General features: G+C 44.5%; 1 protein-coding gene across 1 annotated transcript in view; it reads right to left on the reverse strand.

Moving 5' to 3' along the window:
* The window catches only part of GRIN3A (glutamate ionotropic receptor NMDA type subunit 3A), a 67,747-nt gene extending 44,015 nt beyond the window's left edge, over nucleotides 1-23,732 (reverse strand). Inside the window, exon 1 of the mRNA XM_059492181.1 lies at nucleotides 23,031-23,732. Within this exon, the coding sequence (XP_059348164.1) occupies nucleotides 23,031-23,732 (702 nt within the window). The remainder of the gene's footprint in view (nucleotides 1-23,030) is intronic.
* Between the last annotated feature and the right edge of the window lie 1,095 nt (nucleotides 23,733-24,827).

Raw genomic sequence — 24,827 nt, forward strand, 5'->3', positions numbered from 1 at the left:
GATCTTCGTTGTGACTTTATGTCAGCATCTGCCTGTATTCATGTCCACTCAAATTGTATATTACCCTACACAGGTACCTGGATTTTATCTTTTTATCCATTATGTTACTAAACACTTTAGGTCAGTTCATCCTTGTCTTATGTTCTCAGTAGTTAATGTGTATTATGTGAGGGATCGAACCTTTTCAAATTCAATAAAAAATGTCATTTTGGTTTTAAAAGTACTTCACTGATAATAACAGGCTTCAGTGTGTACGGATCTTAGAAATGTCATTCTGAATTGAGAATAATATGATAATGGGTCAATTTACACTAGTTTTATTAAATAAAACCCTGGGCACTCCAACACAGATGTAAGGGGTGAAATCACAAAAAAACCCCAAACCCTGAAGAGCTATGTACTGGCTATAAGCAGCAGGCCCATTGTGTTAACTTGCAGCTACATGAACTCATAATCTGTTTTCCAGACAGTTTAAATTCAGAGCTTGATAAAAAGAATGCTGTAATTGAAGATGTTCTCAGTTCTTTTTGTTATCTCTTGGGTTTAGTACCTGTGGCCCTTTTTTTTTTTACCGAGATGCAAGAACAAGCTAATTAAACAGAACACTGTCCACAATTGATGCACATCATGTACTGCCAGCAAGACACAAGAGGCATGACTCTTTGATAAAGGACAAGTTACTCAGTGCACAAGGAGCTCATCTGTGTAGAATTTCTGAGTTCTGAGCAGGAAAGCATTGCCTACTAATTAAAACACACGATAAGTTTAGGAGGGAAATAAAGCACTGTGCATAGAGGGTTTGGGAAGCTGGCTTGAATAAGCTAGTCCCTGCAAACTGAATCACAGCAAACTTCTTTTCTGAGGTTATGAGATATTAATGTAAATTTACTCCAGTTAGTCTCTCACTGGAAATAGATGGGAGTAGAAAGAATTTGCCTTGTCCTCTTTGTCCAAGATTAGGGAGAAGTAGAAATATTTTGTACACAATGATTCACCTCCCATCGGCCAAACTCTGCAAGCTTTAGTTAATTCGAGTGTTAATGCCAGTGAGAAGAAATGTTTTTCAGTATACACAGAACAGCCTCTGTGCACATACAAAGGACAGCACACAATCTGATCATTCCTCTACAGGGAGCAGCAAACACCTTCAGTATTTCAGAAGGATAACATCTCAAGCACAGTACTATGGCATCTACCAGATGCAGAAAAACAACCAGAGAGTGACAGATGTTTGCAGTAACAGCTGCGTCCATACTGCTGCATCAAACAGCCCAGACAACAAAAAACAAACTGGAGCTTTTGTACGGCTCACCCTATCCTGGGTCTGGTTTTGGCACCTGTCATACCCAGACCATTTGGGGAGTAAGAGTATCCAGAATATCCCAGCAGGGATAAGACTGTGTGAGCACTGTCTCTCCACCTCACCCAGCAGGTTGAGCTCTTTGAAGATCTCTATGTCCTCATGCCAAACTCAGCGCACATGTGCAGTTTCACAATAGCAAGACTGCTTCTGCTCCTCTACTGAACCATTCTTCCTGTATTAGAACACTCTGAACTGATGAAAACCCACACCCAAAGATCACTGGGCATTACCCTGGGTCCCCCAAGCACACACAGTCCAGAGAACGTGGAACTCTGCCTCAGGGCCAGAAAAATGGAAGCAATTTTACCCAGCAATGCAGGTGAAGGCAGTTTCCACCTGACTGGGAGTTCTCAGGTTCTTGCAGGGCTGGACTCTCCCAAAGAACCACATCCACAGCATTAGTGCTCAGGAGCTCCAGCACTGGGATCCCTGCCCTATGTTCAGAACACCTGGATGTGTCAGCACGGCGCAACAGCCCATTCCCATGCTGAGACACTCCTCCTCCCTGAATAGAGGTGTTATTTGGGATAACCTGGCTTGGACTTGAGCCTGCGTGTAGAAGGGCTCCTCGGAGTGAGACCATCTGTGCTTCAGCCATCACATCACCTTCAGGAGCCCACAGATGCACTGGCAAAAGCACTTATCATCACTGTGATTTATTAGCTGTTAAATTCCCTGCTAAGATGCTTGAAAGATAAACATTCAGCCCTGAAAAAGCAGCAGAGTCTCTCTTCTCTACTAAGAGTATTGGACTGCAAACCTGTCTTCAGAATTTTTCTGATACAATAGCATACATAAAATTTAGTCACCAGGCATTACTTCTGCTAAGGTTTCAGCTCATTGTCTCCGCACACCATAAGAACATCCCTGTAGGTGTTGGGGAGGAAAAGTAATCAATGGTTTCCTTTGTACTGGGACTGAGGGAAGGGAATGCTTCTTTGGAGATATTTGGATTTTAAGCCTTCCTAATTATATTTTGAAAGGTTTATTTGCCATTTGTATGGAGGTTGCAGTTGAAGAAAAATACACAGAAGTCACATTTCAGTAGAGAGCCTTTGATATTATAGTGTTCTTAATGCTTTTACATATCTCTTGTTGATTTGTCTCTCTTCAAAGTCAACAATTACTGCTTTTTAATGAAGAACTTCTACAAATTATTTATTAAATAATTCAGTGGTAATTGCTGAGACAGTGTAATTTCACAGAGAAGGTTCCTGACAACTGAAATGATAATTTAGATGTGTACAGCTTCATGGTAATAACAGAGAACAGAGATTTATGAGATTTCATCTGTATATTGAACTCTCCTCCACCCTTATTAAAGTTCTCAGGCAAACTCCTTCTTTACTTCCCTTTGAAATTAGCAGAGCTTGACTATTTCAGTTAAAATGACAATTAAAACTCACATGAAAATTCAGTTTAAATGTCTTTGACTTTAAGCTGCCATTGAAGACTGGTGATCTACCCCAGTTTTTCTTCAAACTACACAATTTAACCTTATTTGAATAATGCTAATTGCTGTCTGTTTTTTAATAATGTGTTTACACAGCGCCATTAGCAGAAACATCTTCTATGTCCACGAGTGCTTAATTTTTTATTGGACGTCACTAACTCCTGTTTTATAAACCAGCCACGACCACCTGACTTCACTGTTTACTCGGCAAAGAACAGACCTCGAATCCTTAATTTCTGACTAACTGCCTTTGGGTGAGATGCTGACAGTCTTTCCACCGCCTTTCAGTGGGCTCTGGACCAAGCCATTCATGGAACATTGAGCTGTACACGGTCTGATGTGTCTCTTCTCCTGCCCATCAACAGAGACCGTAACTACTGATTTGCTTTCTGTATCCCAACCAGAGCAGTTTTTACAGGTTTTTCCCTTTGCCTGAGACACCTGAGAGAGCAGGTTCATTTAGCAGCTGAAACACGATTTGCATTTCATTAATGCAGCACTTTCCAGGCCTCCATTTCATCAGTCTGCAGACCCATCCTTGTAAATCTTGTGAGCACAAGCGCCTGGACCTGGGCTGACTTGCACCCTGAAGGATCTGGTCATTTATCCCTTCAACCGAGTTTGTAATGCTAATTAGGCATAGTCACGGTGACGTTTTATTTGACATTATAATAGCTTCATTAGCAGAGTTAAAAGCATAGATGTGAACATTGTTTTCCTAACTGTGTAAAAGTAAATAACACACAGAAAATATTATTCCCCTCTGACTCTTGGGGAAAAGGCAGTGCTTACACACACACACACACACACACACACATATATATATATATATATAAGTATATACATTTTTGATAAGAAACATAAAGGAGAAAACAGGCTATATAATCAGGTCAGAGAAAGCTCCACTGAAGGAAAAAACCCTCCTGGCTTGCAGTGCTGCTGTGGGGACTCACAGCTCTAAAACAGAGCTCAACAGCAGCTGTGAGCAAACTGATGCCACAGATTCAATCCAGGAGGACTGATTTTTTTCCACGGTTGAAATTAGAAAAATTTAAGCCTAAAGCCCAATTCCTTAAAGTCTATGGGCACTTCCTGATTTCATGCTATGAGAAAAGGTGCTAGGAAATGCTATTTTATTTTTTTAAATCTGTCCTGCCTCTGCTGGAATGGCAATACTTGAAGAAGGAGTTTGTGCTGGAAGCTGATAGACTGTGGGAAGTCCTGCCCCCTTCCTGACAGCTGCGAGGTGCCCCCTCTGCACCACATCCCAGATCCTGCCCAGCCCACAGGGCTGCTCCGGAGGGAAGGTGAGCTCCTGTTATAGCAAAAAAACTGCTCTGCCCTCAGCACTTAGCTGCTTCTGCTATGCAGACTTCTGGTTCTCTGGGGAAGAAAATCCCAGACCTGCTTTGGACCAAAAACCTGTGAGATGATGTCAGAAATTCCTGTTTCCTTCTCTTGTCCATCTGTCTCCTTATACACCCTTGTTTGACCAAGACTGTAATTTCAAAAAGGGTTGGTCCCCACACTAAAGACCATTTTTTGCAGAGGGTTTAAATGCTCTGAAAGAAAAGCTTTCTTAGACTAGCCAGAGCTATCCTGATTCCTGCAGTAAAAGAAGCCTGGCATCCATCCAGGCAATGCTTACAGGCAAATCCTAAAAATGCACTGACTGTTGATTTTAAAAATCACTATACCACAGGAGTTAGCTTAATTTAAATTTTGACTTAGTTTGTCTTGAAAATTATTTCTTTTATTAGACCAGACAGACATGACTTGAGGTTGCTTTCTCTAATGCTACACAAAAATACTCCAGACTAATCTGAATATGTACAGCTCTCTCTACAAGGTCATAGAGGCAATGTAAAATATGAACTTTCAGCTGCTCTTGGAAAGTAGGGTCCATTATTTATCTGAATAGCCACTTATAAATGATCCTAAGTAATATTACTTCAAAAACTTCAAGGTGTTCTTTGCTTCAGGAAAAAAAAAAAAAAAAAAAAAAAAAAAAAAATAAAAAAAAAAAAAAAAAAATTCCAACATTCAAAGTTCAGTGAAGAACATTTCATACAGATCCAAGGGAGAGAACAGTTTTCCCTTCCCTAAAATTTCCCTTTGTGGTTTAAAAAAGGGGCATGTACAGACAGACCAGGGGGAGCTGTGCTAATTCTCCATGACGTTTCTTTAAAATGGCAGCACAATTCGGGTGGGAGGAAGTGGTGGGTCCACGTCTGTGGTGTTCCCTCCTAGCTGCCACAGAATTATCATCAGCGTCCAAAAAGCCCTTGCAAACATTTGAGCAAAAGCTGCCAGGAGCTGCTGTGTGTGGAGGTCAGAATGGACTACGGAGGGGGGTGAGGACCTGCCAGAAGGAGCTGCCCCACTACAAGTCCTCCCACACCTGTAAGAATACAAACCACAGTAGCTGTTCCACTAAGAGCATCTTTTGGGGCTCCTTCTGATTGCCACTATGGGACTGGATAGCTGTAATATGGTGTTAAGCAGAATTTAATCCTACCCTTAAGAAGAGACAGCATTCTTCTGAATCAAAGGCCTTCAGCAGACTGTTTAGGGATGTCTGAGTGCTTTTCTGTAGAGAAGCACCTCACAAGCACTGGTACTTTGCACATCCTGACTTTCAGTCCAAATGGCTCCATTTCAAAAGAGTTCTGAAGCAGGCAGTCTTGAGTTTTCCCACTTGTTATTCATGCAATGCACAGGGGAGGGGCTTTTTCCCCCAAATTTTTGGTTCAAGGAATTCAGCTTTTGACAGCAGCAGAGCCAAACCAGCAGCAGCACGTTGAAGAAGATACTACTTTAACTAAAGTTCTTTGGGCTTGTTGGAATTTGTCTCCTTGCTCCTCACATCCGAGGCATGATAGAGGAAGACTCTGTTGTTGAAAAGAAATTTTGGTAACACACTAATGCTGCTGGTTTAACTTGAAGAAAACTATTTAGGCAGATACAAGGTTGCTCTGTGTGCGTGTGTGTGTGTGTATGTGTGTGTGTGTGCATGTGTGTGCGTGTGTCTGCTAATGGAAGAACTCTCCTAAGCCTTTTAGAGTGATTCCCTCCAACACCAGATCAAAGATATAGCTGTGACCAGGCTGCAGGAATAAAATGTGAGTTGGATTATGGAGAGATAACAGTTTGAAGACTGATGAAATAAAAACCAAACAGGGTTATATTGAAGGTCCCCAGAAGTGACATCACAAGGTAACACCATTGCCTGCACAGAATGACACCACGAGGTGCCAGGGCTAAAAATCACCACTCACCAGTGGTCAGCTACTGGTCACTAGCAGACTGCAGCCTTGAGAACTGAGTAGAACAGGATTTACACAGAACAAAGGACAACTACGCAGTGTATGAAAGGTACCACATGCCACAAATGTGGACATAAGGTAGAACAGCCAATAAATGAGGAATGGGCAAGTAAATACAGTAGGCATGCAGACAGCGTATAGAAGAGAAATCCTGGAACACAGATTACTTGCCAGTCACAACCCCCAGCCCCCAAAACCACGCAGGCAGATGTGCTCTGTCTCTCTAAAGACCTGGGAACCCAGAGAATGATCCTAGAGATGCAGGGATTCTAACTGCAACATTTTGAACTGAGTTGTTACTGAGAATGAGCTGTGGCACTTGCATAATTCCCCTGTATCATTGAGACAAACAATATCACTTTGCTAACAGTGCTGAGACCTTGATTAGGCTAACAATAAATCCCTGGCTTTGCACATAAGAAGGGTTTCTGAAGCTCACATTAGCTGAGAGCAATATTTGCTCGCATGCCTTGCTCTTGAGGACCCCTGCTAACACAGCACAAGAGCTGACAAGGAATTTGGCAACCAGGGCTGTAATTATGATGCACATTGCCAAGCACTGCTCCACACTGGGCTCCTTGGCACGTCACCCCTGCCAGGCTCCTCAGCATCAAGGGCTCTTGAAGCAGCACTCCCCCCATCTTTGCCCTGTTTCAGCAGCTTCCACCTTCCCATCAGTAAGATGGACATCCTGCAGCATATTGCTGGAAAGTGCTGCTTTTTCAGAGGCGTGACAGGCTGTGAGTACTCCTTCTGTATGACTTAACTTTTCTGGCATAAGCAAAACAGTGACTGAACAAGAAGAAATTAATTCTGGAAGGAAATGGAGAATAAAAGAGAGGGAATGGAGAAGACTGATGCTGTGTTGGTAAAAGAAGTCTGGTCCCATCTTACAAAAGCAGCTATTGTCCTTTCTGAGATATACTTGGTGTATGCACACAGCATTTAATCCAATTAGATTATATTCACCATTAACACCTGCAGCAAGGAATAAAATCTGATGGAGCACCATTTTCACTCACCAGTGCAATAACAGCATGGCTTGAAAGTGATTTCAACCCTTCCTGAGCATTTGCATTCCCCATACCCTCAGCAGCTGTGTCCCTGAGAAGAAGTTTCCTTCTTCTCTATAGTTTCCTCCTCCTTCTGCCTGTCAAAGAAATACCCAGCAGTGATCCACAGGGCACCCCTGGAATGATAGCTGACTATGGCAATATACAGCAGGGGAAATTGATGCTGACCCATGTCCCATTAGTCAGAAAGCCAGCACCAGCTCATCACTGCATCCTCTTCTGCTGGGCCTTGCTCCAGGCATGTTTCACAGGATTAATTTTAGCTACAAGGGCATTTTGTACTATATTGATTTTTTTGTATGAAAGAAAGCTGAGAATTAAGCTTGCAAAGCCTGATCTCTTAACTCTATTAAATGAGGCCAGGGTAGATTAAGTTAGTAGTTCATCTTTCTGAGGCTAGGCATTAAAAACATGGCTCTGAGGTGAATTCTTGGGTGTACATGGCTTGGCTTAAAACCAGGATCAGAATTTAAGCAGCTTCACTTGAGGTTTCTTATTTAATACACCAAGGATTTAATTAGAAATATGGGAAATTAGAAAAAAAAAGAGTTAAAATTGGCTCTCGGGGCACAGGACGAGCAGGGAAAAATAAAATCAAACATCTCTTTTAGAAACAAATACAGTTTCCATGTGATGGGATGCAGGCAGCTGACAAAGGGGATGGGCCACTGTAATGTGCTGTCCTGAGTGGACTTGAAATGCCTCTTGCTGCTGACCTGAGGCCCACAGTGCTGGCCAGGGTCAGAGGGTCTCACCCTACACGGGCATCCTCAGCTCGCTGGGTACCTTTCACTAATCAGGCAGTGAATGTTCCTTCCTCAGCAGGGGGCAAACCCAAATAAACTGGGAGCTGTGGTGTTTTTAGGTCCTCAGCCGCAGACTTACTACCTTTCAACACAAGACAGAAATCTGAACTTTTGAAAATGCACCAAAGCCTAGTGGCTTCTACCCACTACAAATGCTTTAACCACTGCTCCCTACTTTTAATTCCCAATACTGACTTAAAACACTGTCATAAACAAACAAACAAAATCCTGAAAGATAAGCCAGCGTGTAGAAGTTTTGTGGACGTGTTTTGGAATTGCTTTTTCTGAGCATGCAAACCACAAAATCAGGCAAGATCCCGTAATCAAGAGGCGCCCACCGCCCGCCCCCAAAGGCAGAAGCATTTGAGTTTCCAATAAAGTGTTATAGCAACGACCCACTAAAGTGTGTGACTGCACAGAGCCCGTTACCAGGCACACAGGAGAGGAGGAGGAGTAGGAGGAGGAGGAAGAAGAGGCACTGTCTGGCTGTGGAATATAGAACTTGAGCAATCCAGTTTGAGATCCCTGCCTAATCTCAGTGAGCAAACCCTGCTGTAATGCGGGGATAACCCCCTACACAGGGCCCCAGGGGAACACACCACCACCAGGCTTCTCACCCATCCTAAGGCTTGCAGCAAGATAAATACTTCACAGACTTTTACAATGCCACGGATCAGAGGGAAAAAGGGGAAAAAAAAACAGATTAAGTAATACACCAAGCCTTTGCCAGAAGCAAAATCTAAGGCCGAAATCTCCACTTCTTTGCTGTGCTAGACACAACTGCCTCAATATATAAAAACTATGGGAAGTAACAGCCATTTGTTTTATGTGTTGTTAAATAATTTGGGTATTTGCACCATTATACTGCTCTGGTGCCTTGGTGTGTCCTTCCAGCATTCCACTGAAAATCCCCTCATCAGGACCCCATGTCTATGGGTATTTTGGTACTGTGATTTCCTCATTAGTTTAAAGGGAAGTTACTAATGGTCCACAGTATTCCAAAAGAGTCTTGGATACAGCCATGAAACAAGATCTTGCTGTAGTAGGTGCCTCTGTAGAGGACAGAAAGTGGTTTACAGCTAGTATTATGGGAAGGTTTGGGAGAATGTGTCAAAAACTATCAGCCATCCCTGTCTCACTCTTGAATTTACAATGTGCAAGATCATCAAGTGAGCATTTACAGCTCCTACTTGTGACTCAATCTTCTGGGCTCATCTAAATGCCTGACAGAAAATACACAACACCTTCACGTCCCTACTACACACAAATACTTGCATGACTACTGCTACCAGTTTGGTCTCTCTGCACCTATCATAGTCATTTGGACCAAGAATGTGTGACTGCAAAAGATTTGTAAGTAACAACGGAATATGAATCATACATATTAATCCCTCCTTTGAATCATGTTTAGATTCAGTGGAGCAGTGGTAACTGAGGCTTTAATCAATGTGTCCATCCATAAATAACTCAGCATACTGCTCTTACCAGGCAAGGCCTTTCATGGCACGGAAGTTCAATACACTTGTAGGAAAAAGACAGTCAGAAGAATGTTGACAAATTGTTGAGACATAATTAAATACCAATTTAACTTCTCTGTAAACAAAGTTTTTTAACCTACCTATTTATGTAAAAACTTACGTGTACTGATACCTTACATTGTTTGAGAGGAAAGGTTGTGGCAAGTTAACAGGGGTTGGCTTTGATTATGAGAAAGTAATGAAAGTAACAGCAACAATTTAATAGCCTGGATGTTAGGGATGGGAAGAATGCTTTGCAGCATGGAAATTATCATAAAGGCCTATGAAATCTAGCTTTGATACTGGTTTTATCTTCTCTGTTGCAATTCCTTAAAATTTCCACTGCTTCCATTTCCTATTATGAAATAATATCTTATAATCTCCCTTAAAATTAATGTACCTCCTCCTTAGAATTACATAGGGTTTGAAAAACCCTGTGACAACTGAAAAGCCACTACATGCATTGCAAAGCACCAATTACCCAAGAACATCGGGCATTTAGTTACTTTATTAAGAGCTTTAGCATCTGCTTGGGCTGCACATTTCTGAGAGTCAAAAGGCTCCCAAACATTCTGAACCAAATGGATCAACAAACTCTTGTCTGTGCTTGAGACTCCTACAGAGGTACAAGATCGTTCTTCCTCATGGCTCAGCTCTCTCTGCCCTGACCCATGGATGCTACGCTCTCTACAAGTCAGCTTTTTGACCCTGAAGACAGCTAATAAACTATTCCAGCTGGCAAAGAGGCTCTCAGCTCTCAGAAATGAACTCTGAGAGTGTTTTGATGCACTTGGGCAGCCAGTGTTCGGGCTTGTGCGTCTTCCGGGTGTAGCTGGGGCAAACAGCATCTTTATTTGTGTCACTGAGAATCTGAGAGCATCAGATCAGTAATGCCAGCATAGCCTGCCCTCCTGTGCACTTAAAAACTTGTAAGTTAACTTGCAAGTGACTTAGAAACTCTAGAAACACAGCAGCTGTTACTCCTCTTAAACAGCTCCTCAGTCATCAGAGCCACCATCGCTCCGACAGCTTCGCCAGTCCGGTGTTACCAAGACTAATAAACACAGTCAAGTCTAACACTACAAGTTCTATGGACTCAAAGAAATAATGATATTCATGAATTTAGCAAACGAGACAGAAGTTATGAATTTAATGATCTGGGAGCCAGTCTTGAGTTATGCAAAACACACTGAGTTAGGTATTCACAAAATTGCTCCAGCGTAATTGTCGGCATGTGGATTGTTTGCAAACAGCTTGCAAAACTACTTAGTGTTAATCATTTGTTCCGTGACATAGTTAGTCATGCACTATTTCTGCTCCTTGAGTGGGTGATTGTATCCTCCTGAAGGAGAGGGTAAGAACCAGAGAAAATGAGGCGCACCCCGGGAGTTTAACATGGATAAGCGCCTCCGACAAAATACGGGAGCGTCACGTCTCACTAATCTCTGCAAGATGCTTGCGTCTCTCCATCCCCATGCAAATAATCCATGATGACTCGGCAGAGTCTGGTGAACCAAAGCCTGGGGACAAGGAATTCGCAGCGACTATTTCTGGCACCGCGATTCTTTTTAACGCTCCGAACAAGGGGGAGTGTTGCAGAGGAGTATCTAATTCCCCCAGACAACCTGAGAGGAAGGGATGACAGATCACCACTCCTAAGAGTTTGGCAAGAGCTTGCAAACTGCTGTCGCTCTCTCTGCAGGAAACGGCACTGCTTCAGGGAGAGAGAACCTCCAGCAAAAACTGCCACAAAAAGAAAGTATGTTCCCTGAAGACACAGCAATGTCGGGATTTTATTTCTTTCCACATTTCAGCTTTCGTTGCTTACATGATGTTAGCACTTGAGTGCAAGTCTTGGTCAGCATAAGATACAGAATCGTAGAATGGTTTGGATTGGAAGTCCCAAGGGCAGGGACTTCTCCCACTAGATCAGCTTGCTACAAGCCCTGTCCAGCCTGTCCTTAAACACTTCCAGGGATGGGGAATGTACTACAGTTATTAGAGCAATGTGCAGAATTACACACTTCAGTCACCTGGGATGGAACTAAAGAAAGTGAAAAACTATAACCTGAATTGAATTTTGTTGCAATAAAGCTTTGATACCCCAGAAGTGCTCTGTGAGGTATGTGGCAAACTGGAGTGAAACAGACAGCCAGCAGTGAGAATAAAAGCAACAAAGGGAGACTCAAGAAACAAGGATCTTCTGTCAAAGGATGCCACAGCACCACAAAACATTTTCAGTGGCAGCCACATCAGTATCACACTGGGCAGTCATTGCTTATAGACAGGAAACATGTCATGGGTAATTCCCTGGCAACTTTTAATCATCCAGAGGAGACTTCTGACAAAGCACAGGAATACACTGGACTTCTGCATGCCTGGACTGGTAGACCAGCAGCTATTCCAGTACTCAGTCCAGTGTACTTTCCTGTGATTTTAACTGTATTGAAGAGGAATGAATTTCCCTTTTGAGTCCCCTGTTCAGTGGTCAGACTGCAGACTCATTTCTCCTCATCTTACTGACAATAATAAGCCATTTTGCTGCTTATTATTCTCCAATAAAATTGTAATAATTTTGTATGACTCTCGGAAGACATGCATTTGCTCTCACAGTGCTGGCATAATATGAATCCACACAAAAAGATGGATTGTCTGAATTATTCTTGATCATAGTTAGTTAATTGCCTTCTATAGGATTTTAGGCAAAGTGGGAGCTCTCTGGTGAAAATAAGACAAATTCAGGTAAAATTAAAGGTTAGAGTTGACAGAAGTTCGAAGCTTGCTTATGAATATATTTTTATTATCACAGCAACAAACCACAGATCCTATTGGACTAGTTCCTCATTCAAAGCAAAACAATACCACACTTAAATGAAATCTGAATAATTTTTTTAAAAATCATGCCAATTGCATCAGAAACAGCATGCAGGCACTCATACAACTGAAAATATTCACTTCAGCTCTTTTTGTTCTCCTCAACAAGAATGTTTTCCCCTTTTCATGAACACTTCAGTAATCAAATTACACTAGGACAAATGCTTATAGAAAATGCACAGCAAAACCAAACACTTGACATATTTGCAAGTTCCAGATTCCATGTATATCACCAATTCCTGTGTTTATTGGACTGGGGGAAAAAAAATCATGGGCTTAGTTAGACAACCAAAACTGTATCTCAAACTGGTCCTTACTCAAAGCTAGTGAAGTGAAAGGAAGTACTCCCATAGATGTTTTGTAAGGCTCTGGGATACTGCCATTCCTTTGTTCTGGCTTGTTCCAGAAATTTCAGGTGGTTTTCAGACAGAGAAATAAAATGTCTGTGATTATATCAGATGCATTATTCACTGTGAATTCTCATTTCATTTTCCTCTTAAAGTACAGTTCTGGGCAGGAATGCAAGGGCAGTATGAGCTGGTCAACAAGCTCCTATTCCCTGTCAAACAGAGCATCTTTCTTCTGCTAATCATGTGGCACTGCTGCATCCCACCATGGGTCTAAATTTGCCACTGATAAACCTGTATGGGTTGTGAAAACCCCAGGAGGACATCGTGGCACAGCTCACTTCTACATAACTGCATGTTACATATTTATATGCACTGTCAAAATGGTGGGAAGATACAAAATTGTGTTTCACTGGAATCCAGCAGGCTGAGCTATTTATAAATAAGTGCCTTATTTTTGGTGCTCTTCAGTGCAGATGAACAGTGAGTGATGAGCAATTTATGTTGCTGATCATTTGTATCACAATAGAGCCTTGCAGTCTTTTCCTGCAGTTCACAGACTCTGTAAGTTCAGGATCTGTAGTATCCTACAGAGGAAAACAGGACCTCAGAAGAAAGACCAGTGGGCAAGATAAAGAGATGATGAAATGAGCATGCCACACTGAAAATGGAAGAGTAGATAGATAACAGAGCACCTGAAAAAAATATTTGAGCATTCCTGGGGATTCTGGGCATCAATATCCAAAACAGACCCACCACCCATCTATCTCTCAAAAAACTAACTCTCATTGTGAAGGAATCCTTTCCCAAGAGTACTCCACACTAAGGGATTTTCAGTTTAGATAATGGAAGAAAACATTAAACAAAATATGGCTTAATGAACATGAAATAAAAGTCTTTAAAAGAATGACATGCTTGGAAGAAATCTTAGGGGTATAACTGAAGTGAAAAAGGAGGTTTTAATTAACAAGCTTGTAAGCACCCTGTACTCTGTAAATAATTCATGTATATAAAAAGATGATCATAAGGATGACTGAATAATCATCATTTTGCCTTCCCTATGTTGACTGCTGATGTAAGATTCCTAATCAGATGCCACAGGAGTATTGTTAACCATACCAGCTACCCAGGATATTTCTGTACTGCCACATTGAGATAGGAACTTTTATAGAGGTGATTAATAGGTGTTTTTTCTCTCCCCATTATCTCTGAGGAAGAAACACTTATGCTATGTTTTACTATTTCCCCAGTCATGAACTCTGCAGCAGACACTTTCACAGACCACAGAATAATTAGGGTTGGGAGTGACCTTGAACAGCATTCCATTCCAATCCTCTGCCATGGGCAGGGACACATTCCACCAGGCCAGGTTGCTCAGAGCTCCATCCAACCTGGCCTTCAACACTTCTAGGGACAGAGGATGAGACAACTGAAATTGTCATGCCTCGACACTTCAACAAAAAATACCACTGCTTTATGCTGGAACTATTTACCTGTGTTTGCCTCAAGGCTGTCAGTGGGTTTCCATTTGTTGCTTCTGTAGTTCATCACCTATCACACACAAAACTTAAGCAGAAGAAACCCAGGCACATAAACCTTTCATCTTGTTGCCCATCTAAGGCAGGGTAAAATCAGCTCTATAGTATTAGCACACTAAAACAATGTAAATCACAGCTAAAACACTTTCAGTGTATTCTCAAAGGAGGGCAGCTCCAAATAGAGGTCAGATTTGTTTTTTTCTCTTTTGACACTTACACTGAGTGCAGAAAATTCTTAAAAACAACTGCTGCCTTACAGAAAGCAGTTATGTATGAGTGAGCCTTACACACTCAGAAAGAGATAAATAATTATGCTTTCACCTAAAATAGCACCAGAAAATTATCAAACTGTGAACTCTATGATACCAACTTTTCATCTGATTTGCAAAATAAAAAGATCTTTTTAAGCCAGTTTGAGTGAGTATGCCATTAAAATCAGTGTAATGCAACTGCTTTATCAGTATCATCATTGAGAGAGGCTGGTGCATAATTCAGCTGCTCTTTCTGGTTATTATTTGCTATGTCTAATAGCTCTTTCTTTGCAAAAAATGCAAAACTTCATTTTAAAATCTCAGTTGATGCTTGAAGATCTGTCTTGTCTTTTGACTCTGTCTCAAGTTAGAAAGTCTTGTAAAATGTCGTATAGACAGCATGGGCAATAATTTCCTTCACAGTCTTAAAGAAGCTGGAAGTGGGATAGCATGCCTTCAGGGAAATACTAAGAGTTTAAAATATGCCTGTGCAGCACATTCATAGATTTTTATAATCCACTTCAAATACTTTCCACATTGTAAAACAGGCTCCGGAAATGATCATCACAGATGAAAGTGAGTGAAAAAAGAGTAATAAAAATACTGTAGAAAGAAAAGGAAAAAATGGTGGCTGCTTCTTCTGAGCTCCCCAATGTTTGATTTTTCCTGTATAATAATAAGAACTGAGTGATCACAGTAATTTCCCCATTTCCTCTGATTCAGTGTCAGCTGAGGGTGCACCTGTGCCCACCTGTGCCCTCCTCCTCCACCCCCTCATCTGCAGCCTGTAGCCACCCAGGACGAAACATTTCAGATAAAAGTTAATTATCCAGCACTAAACTGCACATCAGACCTTTCCAAACTGCTGCCAACTGGAAACCTTCTCATCAGCTTCTGAGGGCTCTCCCACCGCACCATTCTTGCAGCAGGGAGCATCTGACAGGTTCAGCATCATCTCCCCACTTACTGACAAGGCACTCAGAGCTTGCAGAGGCACAGGATGGCAGCCTGGCACGGGGGATGGCACCTGCTTTCTGCTTGTACCAGCAGGGCATTCCTGTGCTCCAGGGACGCAAGATGCTCATCAGTGCCTGCATGGACCCACACTGCAGGGAAATGACACATAGAGCTCAGGTCTGAGGGGTGAACATCAAGCCTAAACAGAGAGATGCTCTGGAACTCTGTCTGCAGCCCAGTCCAAGTCTCAAGGCCAACTGCACACAAACTTTTGGTTGCAATGCCCCACAAGTGCAGCATGCAACATTACAATGGCTGTGGTATGTCTGTCTCAGTTCTTCATGAAGAATATTACCAAGAGCAGTGTTATCAGCTTGCTGTGACAGCTGTGAAGCACTTGGGGCCAGGCTGTGAACTTCTGAGTCACACTGATGAGGAGCTTCTTGAGCAAGCAGCTTTGCTCGAGTGTGACTCCCTTAATAAATGAATCATCCATCAGCGCTGCCTACTCAAGCTTAAATCCTTCTCCCAGTTCTCCTGCTACTTCCACCATCTGCACATCCTTTCCCATGTGAGTGGTGAGAACCAGTTTGGCTGACTGACAGGGTTTTGGGGAAAATGTGGAGTCTTTCAGGGCCAGAGCAGAAGTAAAGTACAGTCACTAATGTCCAGAGCTCCAATCCTTAAGTCCCTGTGCCTGAACCTGCTCCCATTTATTAGGAAATCCCTGTTGGGTACCTACTGGTATGATGCTGCATGCATCCCAGTAACCTGGTGCTCTGAAATCCTAACTGGTCTGACCCTGGGTCCCAGACCATCATGAGGGACTCTAATCATAACTCTCAGCATGAAGTTTGCAAAAAGGCTTCCATTAATCACACCCAAATACACCAAGGCCTCACACCTTTTGCAAGACATCCCTCTGGCAACAGCAATAAACCATTATCTACATTTGACATTAATTCCTGTTCCCATCACTGCATCCTAGATGCCGGCTTAATCAGTTTCCTGAGAAATCTGCAAGAGAGACAATGCATTTTGGGGGGGTGGGAATGCTTTTTTGGGCAAGCATTACTCACTGGAAGTAACTATTCTTAGCCAGGGATCAAGCCAGCCCTGTGAATTCAAACTCTGATTTGGGCAAGCCATTCTTCTCTGTGCTTGGTGATTCCAGCTTTTTGTCCAGTGCTTTCCTACAAAATTCAGTTCCCTTGTTTTTTGCTGCTAGAACCACAAAATGTAAAGACATAGGGAAGGGCACCTCTTCTTTCTCTTCTCAGTTCAGCTTATTTTCTCCTTCTCTTGCCCTGCGTCACTGACATGTGACGTTTCCAGTTTTCTGGCTTCCTTTTCTTGTTTTCTTCCTCCTCTTTTCTCTGGGTGCTTTCAGCTCTTCAGAACAAACTCTGTAATGCACAGCTATTTGTATTGGAGTGAGATTTGATGCACTCTCATTTCATCAAATTGAGAAGACAACCCTTCCACTCTTTAAAAGCCCTTCAGTGAAAGGCTACAGAAACATGCCTTTATAGTCTGAGTCTTTGTTGGAAGGTACATTTAGGCTTTTTTAAAGGAAACTTCTTTTTCTAGTTTTCTGCTGATTACAATAAATACGTTAAATTCCCAATGTGTTATGCCTGGTTTTCTTTCACATTTAAAAGTTGATTGGGAATCCAGAGAGGAAAATAATACAACACAATATAAACACTTTATTTGAGGGCTTAAAACTCAGATCCAGGAGTAACTAGATCCAGCACAGTCTCAAGTCCTAAAATTATGTATTTTCAATATTTCATGTGTTTAAATAGTAAACAATTTCTTAAATATACCCTAAAGGAGAACTTTTTAAGGTAGTGTGTGAATTTAATCACAATAAATAAATTTAATAACACATCACAAGATCTTTTATTGATTTCTAGTTTCTGGAGCTCTACTTTCACTGGCTTTCATGAACGAATACTTGGGGGAAATTATATTAAATACTCCAACTTACTTTTCTTTGTTAACAATCTGTTCAGTACAGTAATTTATGTACTCATATAGAATCTGACAACAGGTTGTCTTTAAATTTGTCTATTCTAGGCAAAATTATAATTTTTACTTAGTGGATTAAGCCAAGTATTCTTTGATGTTTCTTCTGATAATGCCTGTCCTTCAGCAAAGTAACAATCAATGATTTAACGCTGTCACAATTTAGTCACTCATCACTGACAGGAGTTTGTGCAGTGTGTTATGAAAGACCTAGCAGCAAGGAAGACATTGTTTTGTGAACACCCAGAATAGAAAAAAAGAGCCAAACCCAAAATAAATATCATGTATGGCACTGAATTTGATGTTAACTCAGCTTTTCTGCATCAAAGAATCAGCATGAGATAAGGAATGAGAAAATCTCGTTACTGGCCAGCTCTGAATGAGTGCTATCCCAGCAGACTTCTGGCTCTTTCTGTCGCCAAGGGCTTTAAAATTAAGAAACCTGAGGAGAACTGAAGTTAAACATTCTCACCACTTCCCTGCATTCTGAAAAGGGATTTTTTCTATGGGTTTGATTAACTGTATCTTAAACTCTTTAACTCCAATAAAGAGACTAGTTTGGGTTTTTTCTCCCTTTCTTTGTTCCATGCAAAGATTTTTGATAGAGGAAATATCACTGGGGTCTCTGGCTGAAAGAGAAACAACTGGGCATTTGTTTGCACATCCTCTCAATTTCTGTCCTCAATTCCTCTCAAGACCCCTCTCATAAACCCTCCTGAAGTACACAAAAGGCAAGTGCCACACACTATTTACTCAGTGTCGGGTCAGGAGGGTCGCTGGCCACAGAGAAAGACTGAACACATATTCTTCATCTACACAGAAACTAGCACAAGCTCCCAATATCTGGACTAAGACAGATTAGCTGTGGCAGTTTGAATGACCAGAGCCTGCAGCCAAATGTGTGTGTTGCATTCTCTCCCTTGAAAATGGAATTATTAAAACTTTCTCCAAAATCAAACTCACTTTTCTGCAAAAATGAAATTCTGTCTCTGAGAAGGAAAGAAAAAAGTGGCTCTGGGCATTTAGCTGGGCAGAAGCTTTCCCATATCTCTGTCCCTTTGCTGTAATTTCTGCTTGCCCTCACTGCAATGCATAGTCTGTGTCTTGCAGTCAGTATGACTTCTGAGGACACTGTATTCACAGTGGTACTCCTGTCTGTTTCCAAAAAGGCCTGCAATTCCTCATCCAGGCTGGTCTGATATATTTATAAATAAGGAAGCTGTTAAAAAACCCCACTTAATTCTTTTAAAAACAAGAAATTAAATATTATAGGCCATTTCTTTTGACAGCATCTGTTCTGAGGCTGAGCTTGCTTTTTACTGGAAAATTCAGTTTAATCTGGAACTTTGATTTGGTTTATTTATTCTTTTGGCCCCTTCTGAAGTCATAGCAGTAATCAGTAGCACTGCAGTTTCAGTTCCTTTAAGAAACTAGGTAAAGCACAGACTGGCAGGGACTGATGATCTGCAATTACTTTATTCAGTTTAGTTACTCTAAGAAGATTCCTTTTCATGTTAACAGACATCAGAGGTCCTGATTTATCTGAAACCCTCTAAAAATACTGCTTTGAATTCAGAGAACACTGCTGCAAACAGGACCTCCCCTGTGTTTCTGATACTATCACCAACAAAATGGATATTACGGGCTATTCTTCCCAGACTCAGCTCTGAGCTGTACTACTAGAAGCAATATCACTGAATTTATTTATGCTTCATGTTCTCTGGATCTTTTCCCTGTTCCATCCATGGGAAAATTATTAATGACATTGGCGATCTTGGAAACAAAAGATAAAGTGCTTCTCTTGATATAAACATACATAAGGTGACAAGCCTTGCCTCAGTGGCATCAGTGCTTGTGAAGATGCCTTCTCCAAAATAATGAGTTGTCAAAGTTTCATTGCAATTTGCATCTGTGTTAGTAGTGAAGAAATCCAATGCTCAATGCTATTTTTTTCCCCTTGCTGAATGACAGTGTTAAATTGTTACTTTTGCTCACCGAGTGTGAAAATTTACTGAAATGACAATAAAGTCGGAAAAGTAAACAGCATTTTTTCAGGTCACAAAAGCACTTGGATATATTGTTAGTGTACATTAACAATTAAATCACAGATATAAAATGAAAAAAGTGTGTCACATTTTACTCTGTATAGCCTCCCTTGAAACCAACACACTCCTGAACCTTTAGAATATGCTGTTGCTTTGTGGGAGAAGGAGTGCAGTACTACACCTTGTGGTGCCTGTTGTCTTGTGATCGTTCATGGCATGGGGAAAGACTTTGCTCTCTTTTTTTATCCACAGAGTGGTAGAATTTAATGAGAAATTGATTTTTAAATACGTTTGAGCAACGACAGAACTTTTGAAAACACTGTCTAGGTATCTTATGTGACTGTAGCTGCCCATCTGTGGTGCTGTGTATTTCCTCTGATGTTACACGTCTGAAATATTACTGTCATCAAACACCACAGAGACAAGAGGCAGTATTGTTGAAATGTATTTAATTTCTGGATCTTTACCTTCCCTTTTATTCTATTGCTTTTTTCCATGTTAGAGGAGATTTGCTCCAAGATCAACGTGCTTTTCAATTACAGTGAACATTTGCCTGTTATAAACTTCTGCATGAAATAATGACATTAACATTCAGCAGCAGTACAAGACATTGCATGTGTATGCTCTGTCCTGTTGTAGTGTGGAAAATGAGACTTTGCTAGACATTACTACCTTAAGATCACCCTAATAAAGGATTTCAATATTAAGGAGAAGCAGTATGACACAGCATCTAGTGAATACTGGGTTTGTTATGTTTGCCATGGTCTTCACATGAACACAGTACAAAATGCCCTCCAAGGGCAAAACAAGTTTTGGGTCTGCTACTGTGACTTTGTGGAAGGAAGATATCTGCAGGCACTCCTAAGGGCAAGCTGCAGTGATTTTGTGGGAGGGAAGATGCTCTGTCCAAGCATCAGCAGGAGGGGTGATCCCAGGGATGCCAAGTCAGAAGCAGGGTTAGAAATCAGTCCTCTTTTCTTCTCTGGATATCTGCATGTTGGGCCTATCAGCAAAATCTGCCCCGTCCACAACGATGTCATGTACAACTGCCTCCTCCAAGATGGCCAGTCAGTAGAAGAACCAATCTGCAGCTCCAGCTCTACAGAGACAGGAAGGTGACAGGTCTGTGGCATGTTCATCTCATGTCAGTGCTGGTGTGGGACTGTGAGCAACACAAAACCCCTGCCTGCCACAGAGACTGCCAACAACTCCAGGGACTTCTGGGTCCAAAATGCTCTTGGAAATCCTGTAACTCTAGAAGTATGCAAGGCAAGGCTGCTGTAGCACTGCCTCCAGCATTAGCCTAAGAATGGTATGTAATAAGTGAAAATACAAAAAAAACAGTGTTCAGAAAGATGTCAGCCCTTCCAAGACAACCATGATACACCAGCACACTTGAATACAAGTGCCTGCTGGCCTTTGAGCAAGGCTGAGTTGTTTTTTTAAAGCCATAGATCCTTGAAAATTAATTCTTTTAAAACTCAGCCCAAAAGATAAACGGAGTCCGTGCAGCACAGGTGCAGTGCAAGGCACTGGTTGCACTGTCACTGAAGACGATGCCAGTTAAAGTCTGCTTAAGAACAAAGCCTTGATTTGGACAGACTGATCCTTCGGGCTCCACACTGAGAACAATCTGAAAGTTAAGCAGGAGCTTTGAAATCTGTGGAAAGCAGCAATGAAATCTAACCCTGTGCTGCATGTGTTGAACACATCCTGTGAACTCAGGCAGCTTTGGGTGAACTTAGACCCTTCTCTGAGATGGAAGATAAAATAATGCTAACAGCCAGAGCAAATCCTGCGCTCAGGATTTGGCCCTCAGGGAGCTTTGGCTGTTGCCTCCAGCTGCAAGGCTGGTAGATGCAACAGCAAACTTGGATGCCACTGGCACCATCAACAGCAGAATTCAGCAGCACTGATTACCCCTGAGTTTCTACTTAAACCTAGAGAGATCTGAGTTATGTGGGTTCTGCTGAGGTAGAGAAGCCTAGCTGAATTAAAGGGCAGCAAAAGAGCTGGAGAGGGGATTTTGACAAGGACACAGAGCGACAGGAGGAGGGGCAGAAGCTTCAAAATACCAGAGGGCAGGGCTGGATGGGATATTGGGAGGAAATCCTTGACTGTGAGGGTGATGAAGGCCTGGCACAGGTTGCCCAGAGAGGCTGTGGCTGCCCCATCCCTGGAGATGCTCAAGGCCATGCTGGATGAGGCTCGGAGCAGCCTGGTCTGGTAGAAGGTGTGGAAGGGGGTGGAATGAGATTCTCTTTAAGGTCCCTTCTGACTCCAACAATTCTGATTCAGACCAGGATACAGCAGTCACATCTTCAGTTACAGACTAGGAACTACCTAATGCAGACTTTTTCTACCTTTTTTGTCAAAAATCAAACACACAAAAGCTGAAAAACTCCCCAAAACCATAGAAATTAGATCCAGACTGTGGTCTGTATTTGTTTTTGCAAAGGAAATTCACTTGTGTTTTCGAATTATATTTTGAAAGCAAAGTTGAGCTACCTCTTTTTACATCAAACAGCTATTTATCCTGTACTTAAAAGGCAGCTGTACCATTTTACTTATGACTTCCCTTGCACAGGCTTTACAGAACAGAGCATTTTCTTCCAGCTCTTTTACCTGAAGATGATTCCTGACATCAAGTGCAGTTCCAAAATACTGTATCTATCACGTTCCTCCAGAGTGTGTGACACTAAGTTACATGTCTTTGTACGATAGAAAGTTTAGCTCCTGACGCTACTTCTGCTTGTGCCTAAGAGTTTTGTCAAACACAAAGAATTCCATTTATACTATTTGTGCTACAAAATCAAGCAAACAGGAGGGGCTGCAGTTTCCACTACTTTAGTTAGGCAACTCGAATTGGCAAAAATCTGATCTAGTACCAACGCATGAACTAGAGGTGAAACTGGACTACAGATATTCCTGGCACTTTAGCTCAGCTCGATGCAAAGTCAAGTTACACTGAACAACTTCCCTGAGAAGTGTCACCTGGTGCCCAAACTGCAGTGCCCGTACACAGACCACAGCATTAAGACCCAAAACAAACACTCTGAAAGCCGTTCGGGGGTTTTTCGGTTTGCCTTTTTTTTTTTTTTTTCTTTCCCCCTTAACAACCTTTTCTTGATATGCAAAGCATGTCCCGGGCCCCTCTTCTGCTCTCGGCTCTGCAACTAATCGCAGTGTGTGGCTTCAGGCTAGCAACTTCGCTTGTGCCACCGAGCTCTTGCCTGACTTTCCACGGAGAGGACGCTTCTCCCCGGCCACCCCGGGGCTAAAGCGGAGCAGGGTGCGAAAGGAGGGAGGGACCGAAGAGCGATGCCGGCGGCCTCGGGGTCCGAGCGCTTCTCCCTCGGTCAGAATCCTCCTGCCGAGACCCCTGCCCGGCCCCGACGCCCGTCCCCTTCCCCTGCCCCCGCTTTCTCCCCGTGTCCCCGGCGCCTTACCAGGCTCCGCCGGGGGAACTCGCCCAGCACGATGCTGACCACCGGGATGCGCAGCGCCGCCGAAATGAAGTCCAGCTCCAGCATCTCCCCACGGCTCTGCGGGAAGGCGAGGATGGCTGAGACCCCCTGCACCACCACGGTGTGGCAGAGACTCTGCAGGAAGGAGACGGGGTCGTTGCTCCAGGAGGCGCTGGCTGAAGAGAAGGGGAAGAGGGGCAGGTCGCCCAGCCCCGCCTCGATCGCCATCACCACCTCCAGGGACAGGTTGTAGGGCAGCAGCCCGGGCACGCCGTTCAGGTTGGCCACGGCCAGCAGCAGCGCGTCCCGCGGCGAGGGGGGCGCCCGCCGCTGTGCCCCGCCGCCCCCCGCCCGCCGGCCCCGCGGCCCCTCGGGGCGCCCGCCCGACGCCTCCCCGGGCCAGGCGGCGGCGGCGGGGGCGGCCCGGGGCTGCAGGTGGGTGGCCCCCACCCGCACCGTGTGCCCGATGCGCCGCAGGATCTGGCAGGGCTGCGGGTGGGACGCGGAGCCGGGCACCGCCGCCAGCACCAGGGCGCAGGGCGGCAGCAGCAGCAGGCACGCCCGGCCCAGGACCCCGCGCACCCCCGGCCGACACATGGCCGGGAGCCCCCCGCCGCCGCCGCCGCCGCCTCCCCCGGCCCCGCCGCCCGCATCAAGCGCCCCGCGGGCGGGCGACAGCGGCATCAGCCGCGGCGGGCGAGCCCCGCGCAGAGCCGCCCCCGCCGCCGCCCATGGGGCCGCCGCCGCCTCGCCCCCGCCCCGGGGCTGCGGGGAGGCTCAGCCCCCGGACCGCCCCCCTCGGTTCTGCGGGGCCGGCAAGCACCCGACCCCCGCCCGCTGCCCCGCCGGGAGCGGGATGCTGCCCTGCCCGGCTCCCCCCTCCGCAGCCCGGGCGGGCTCTGCGCCGCTCCGTTCCGCGCTCCCCTCTCCGCGCCCCCCGGCGCGCCCCTGCCCGGCTCCCCGCGCTGCTCCGCGCTCCCGGCTCCGCTCCCCGCCTCGCAGCGTCTCCGCCCCGTAATCCCGGCCCGGCTCCCTGTGCCAGCCCCCTGCCCTTGTCTCCCCGCAGCCCTCGGAGCGCTCCCCGCCGGCTCCGGAGCCGGGCAAAGTTGCCGGTGCGGCTGCGGGCGGTCGCTGGGCTGCGCTGCGCTCCCACCGGGAGGGACGGCGAGCGCCGGCCCCGCTCGGCTCCTCCCCGGGCCGCCCAGGGGAGGAAGGGGCTTGGGGGGCCGCCCCTCTGCACCCCCGGGGAGCGTCCTGGGACGGCCCCTCCGGAGCCCTCGGTGCTGCCGCGGGGCGCCCCCCTCTCCCCGCCGGAGCGGTGGAGCTGTTTTTCGTGTTCCAAGGGCTGCGAACCGAAGGTGCGGCTTCGGTCCCCCCTCGGATGGAGGGGGAGCCGTGTTTGCCGCTGCCGCTTGTTGTGGAAAGCAGCGCTGGCAATGCCCGGTGCCTTCCCGTGCGCTGCTGCTTCAAACGGAACCGATTTCCGACATGTGGGACCCGAGATCGTGATTCCGCAAACCCGGGGCTCTGCCTGACGTGGCTTTTAGGACAGGACACCCTTGACCTAAAGGAAAACAGGGCAGAGCTGAGATGGGCGTTTGTGTGCGTGTCTGAAAGGATCAGGGCAAGTCCCCGTCCTTGTTTTAGTTCTGGTAGATGGGTTTAATCCTGGGCTGTCGGAGCCGTGCAGACCCCAGGGCTGAGACTCTGATCCTGTGCTTGGGGCATTGACACGTTCCACTCCTGTGGTGGATCGCAGGGATCTCAGAGGAATCCCTC

Source organism: Ammospiza nelsoni, chromosome Z (assembly GCF_027579445.1).
Source record: "Ammospiza nelsoni isolate bAmmNel1 chromosome Z, bAmmNel1.pri, whole genome shotgun sequence".
Taxonomy (NCBI): Eukaryota; Metazoa; Chordata; class Aves; order Passeriformes; family Passerellidae; genus Ammospiza; species Ammospiza nelsoni.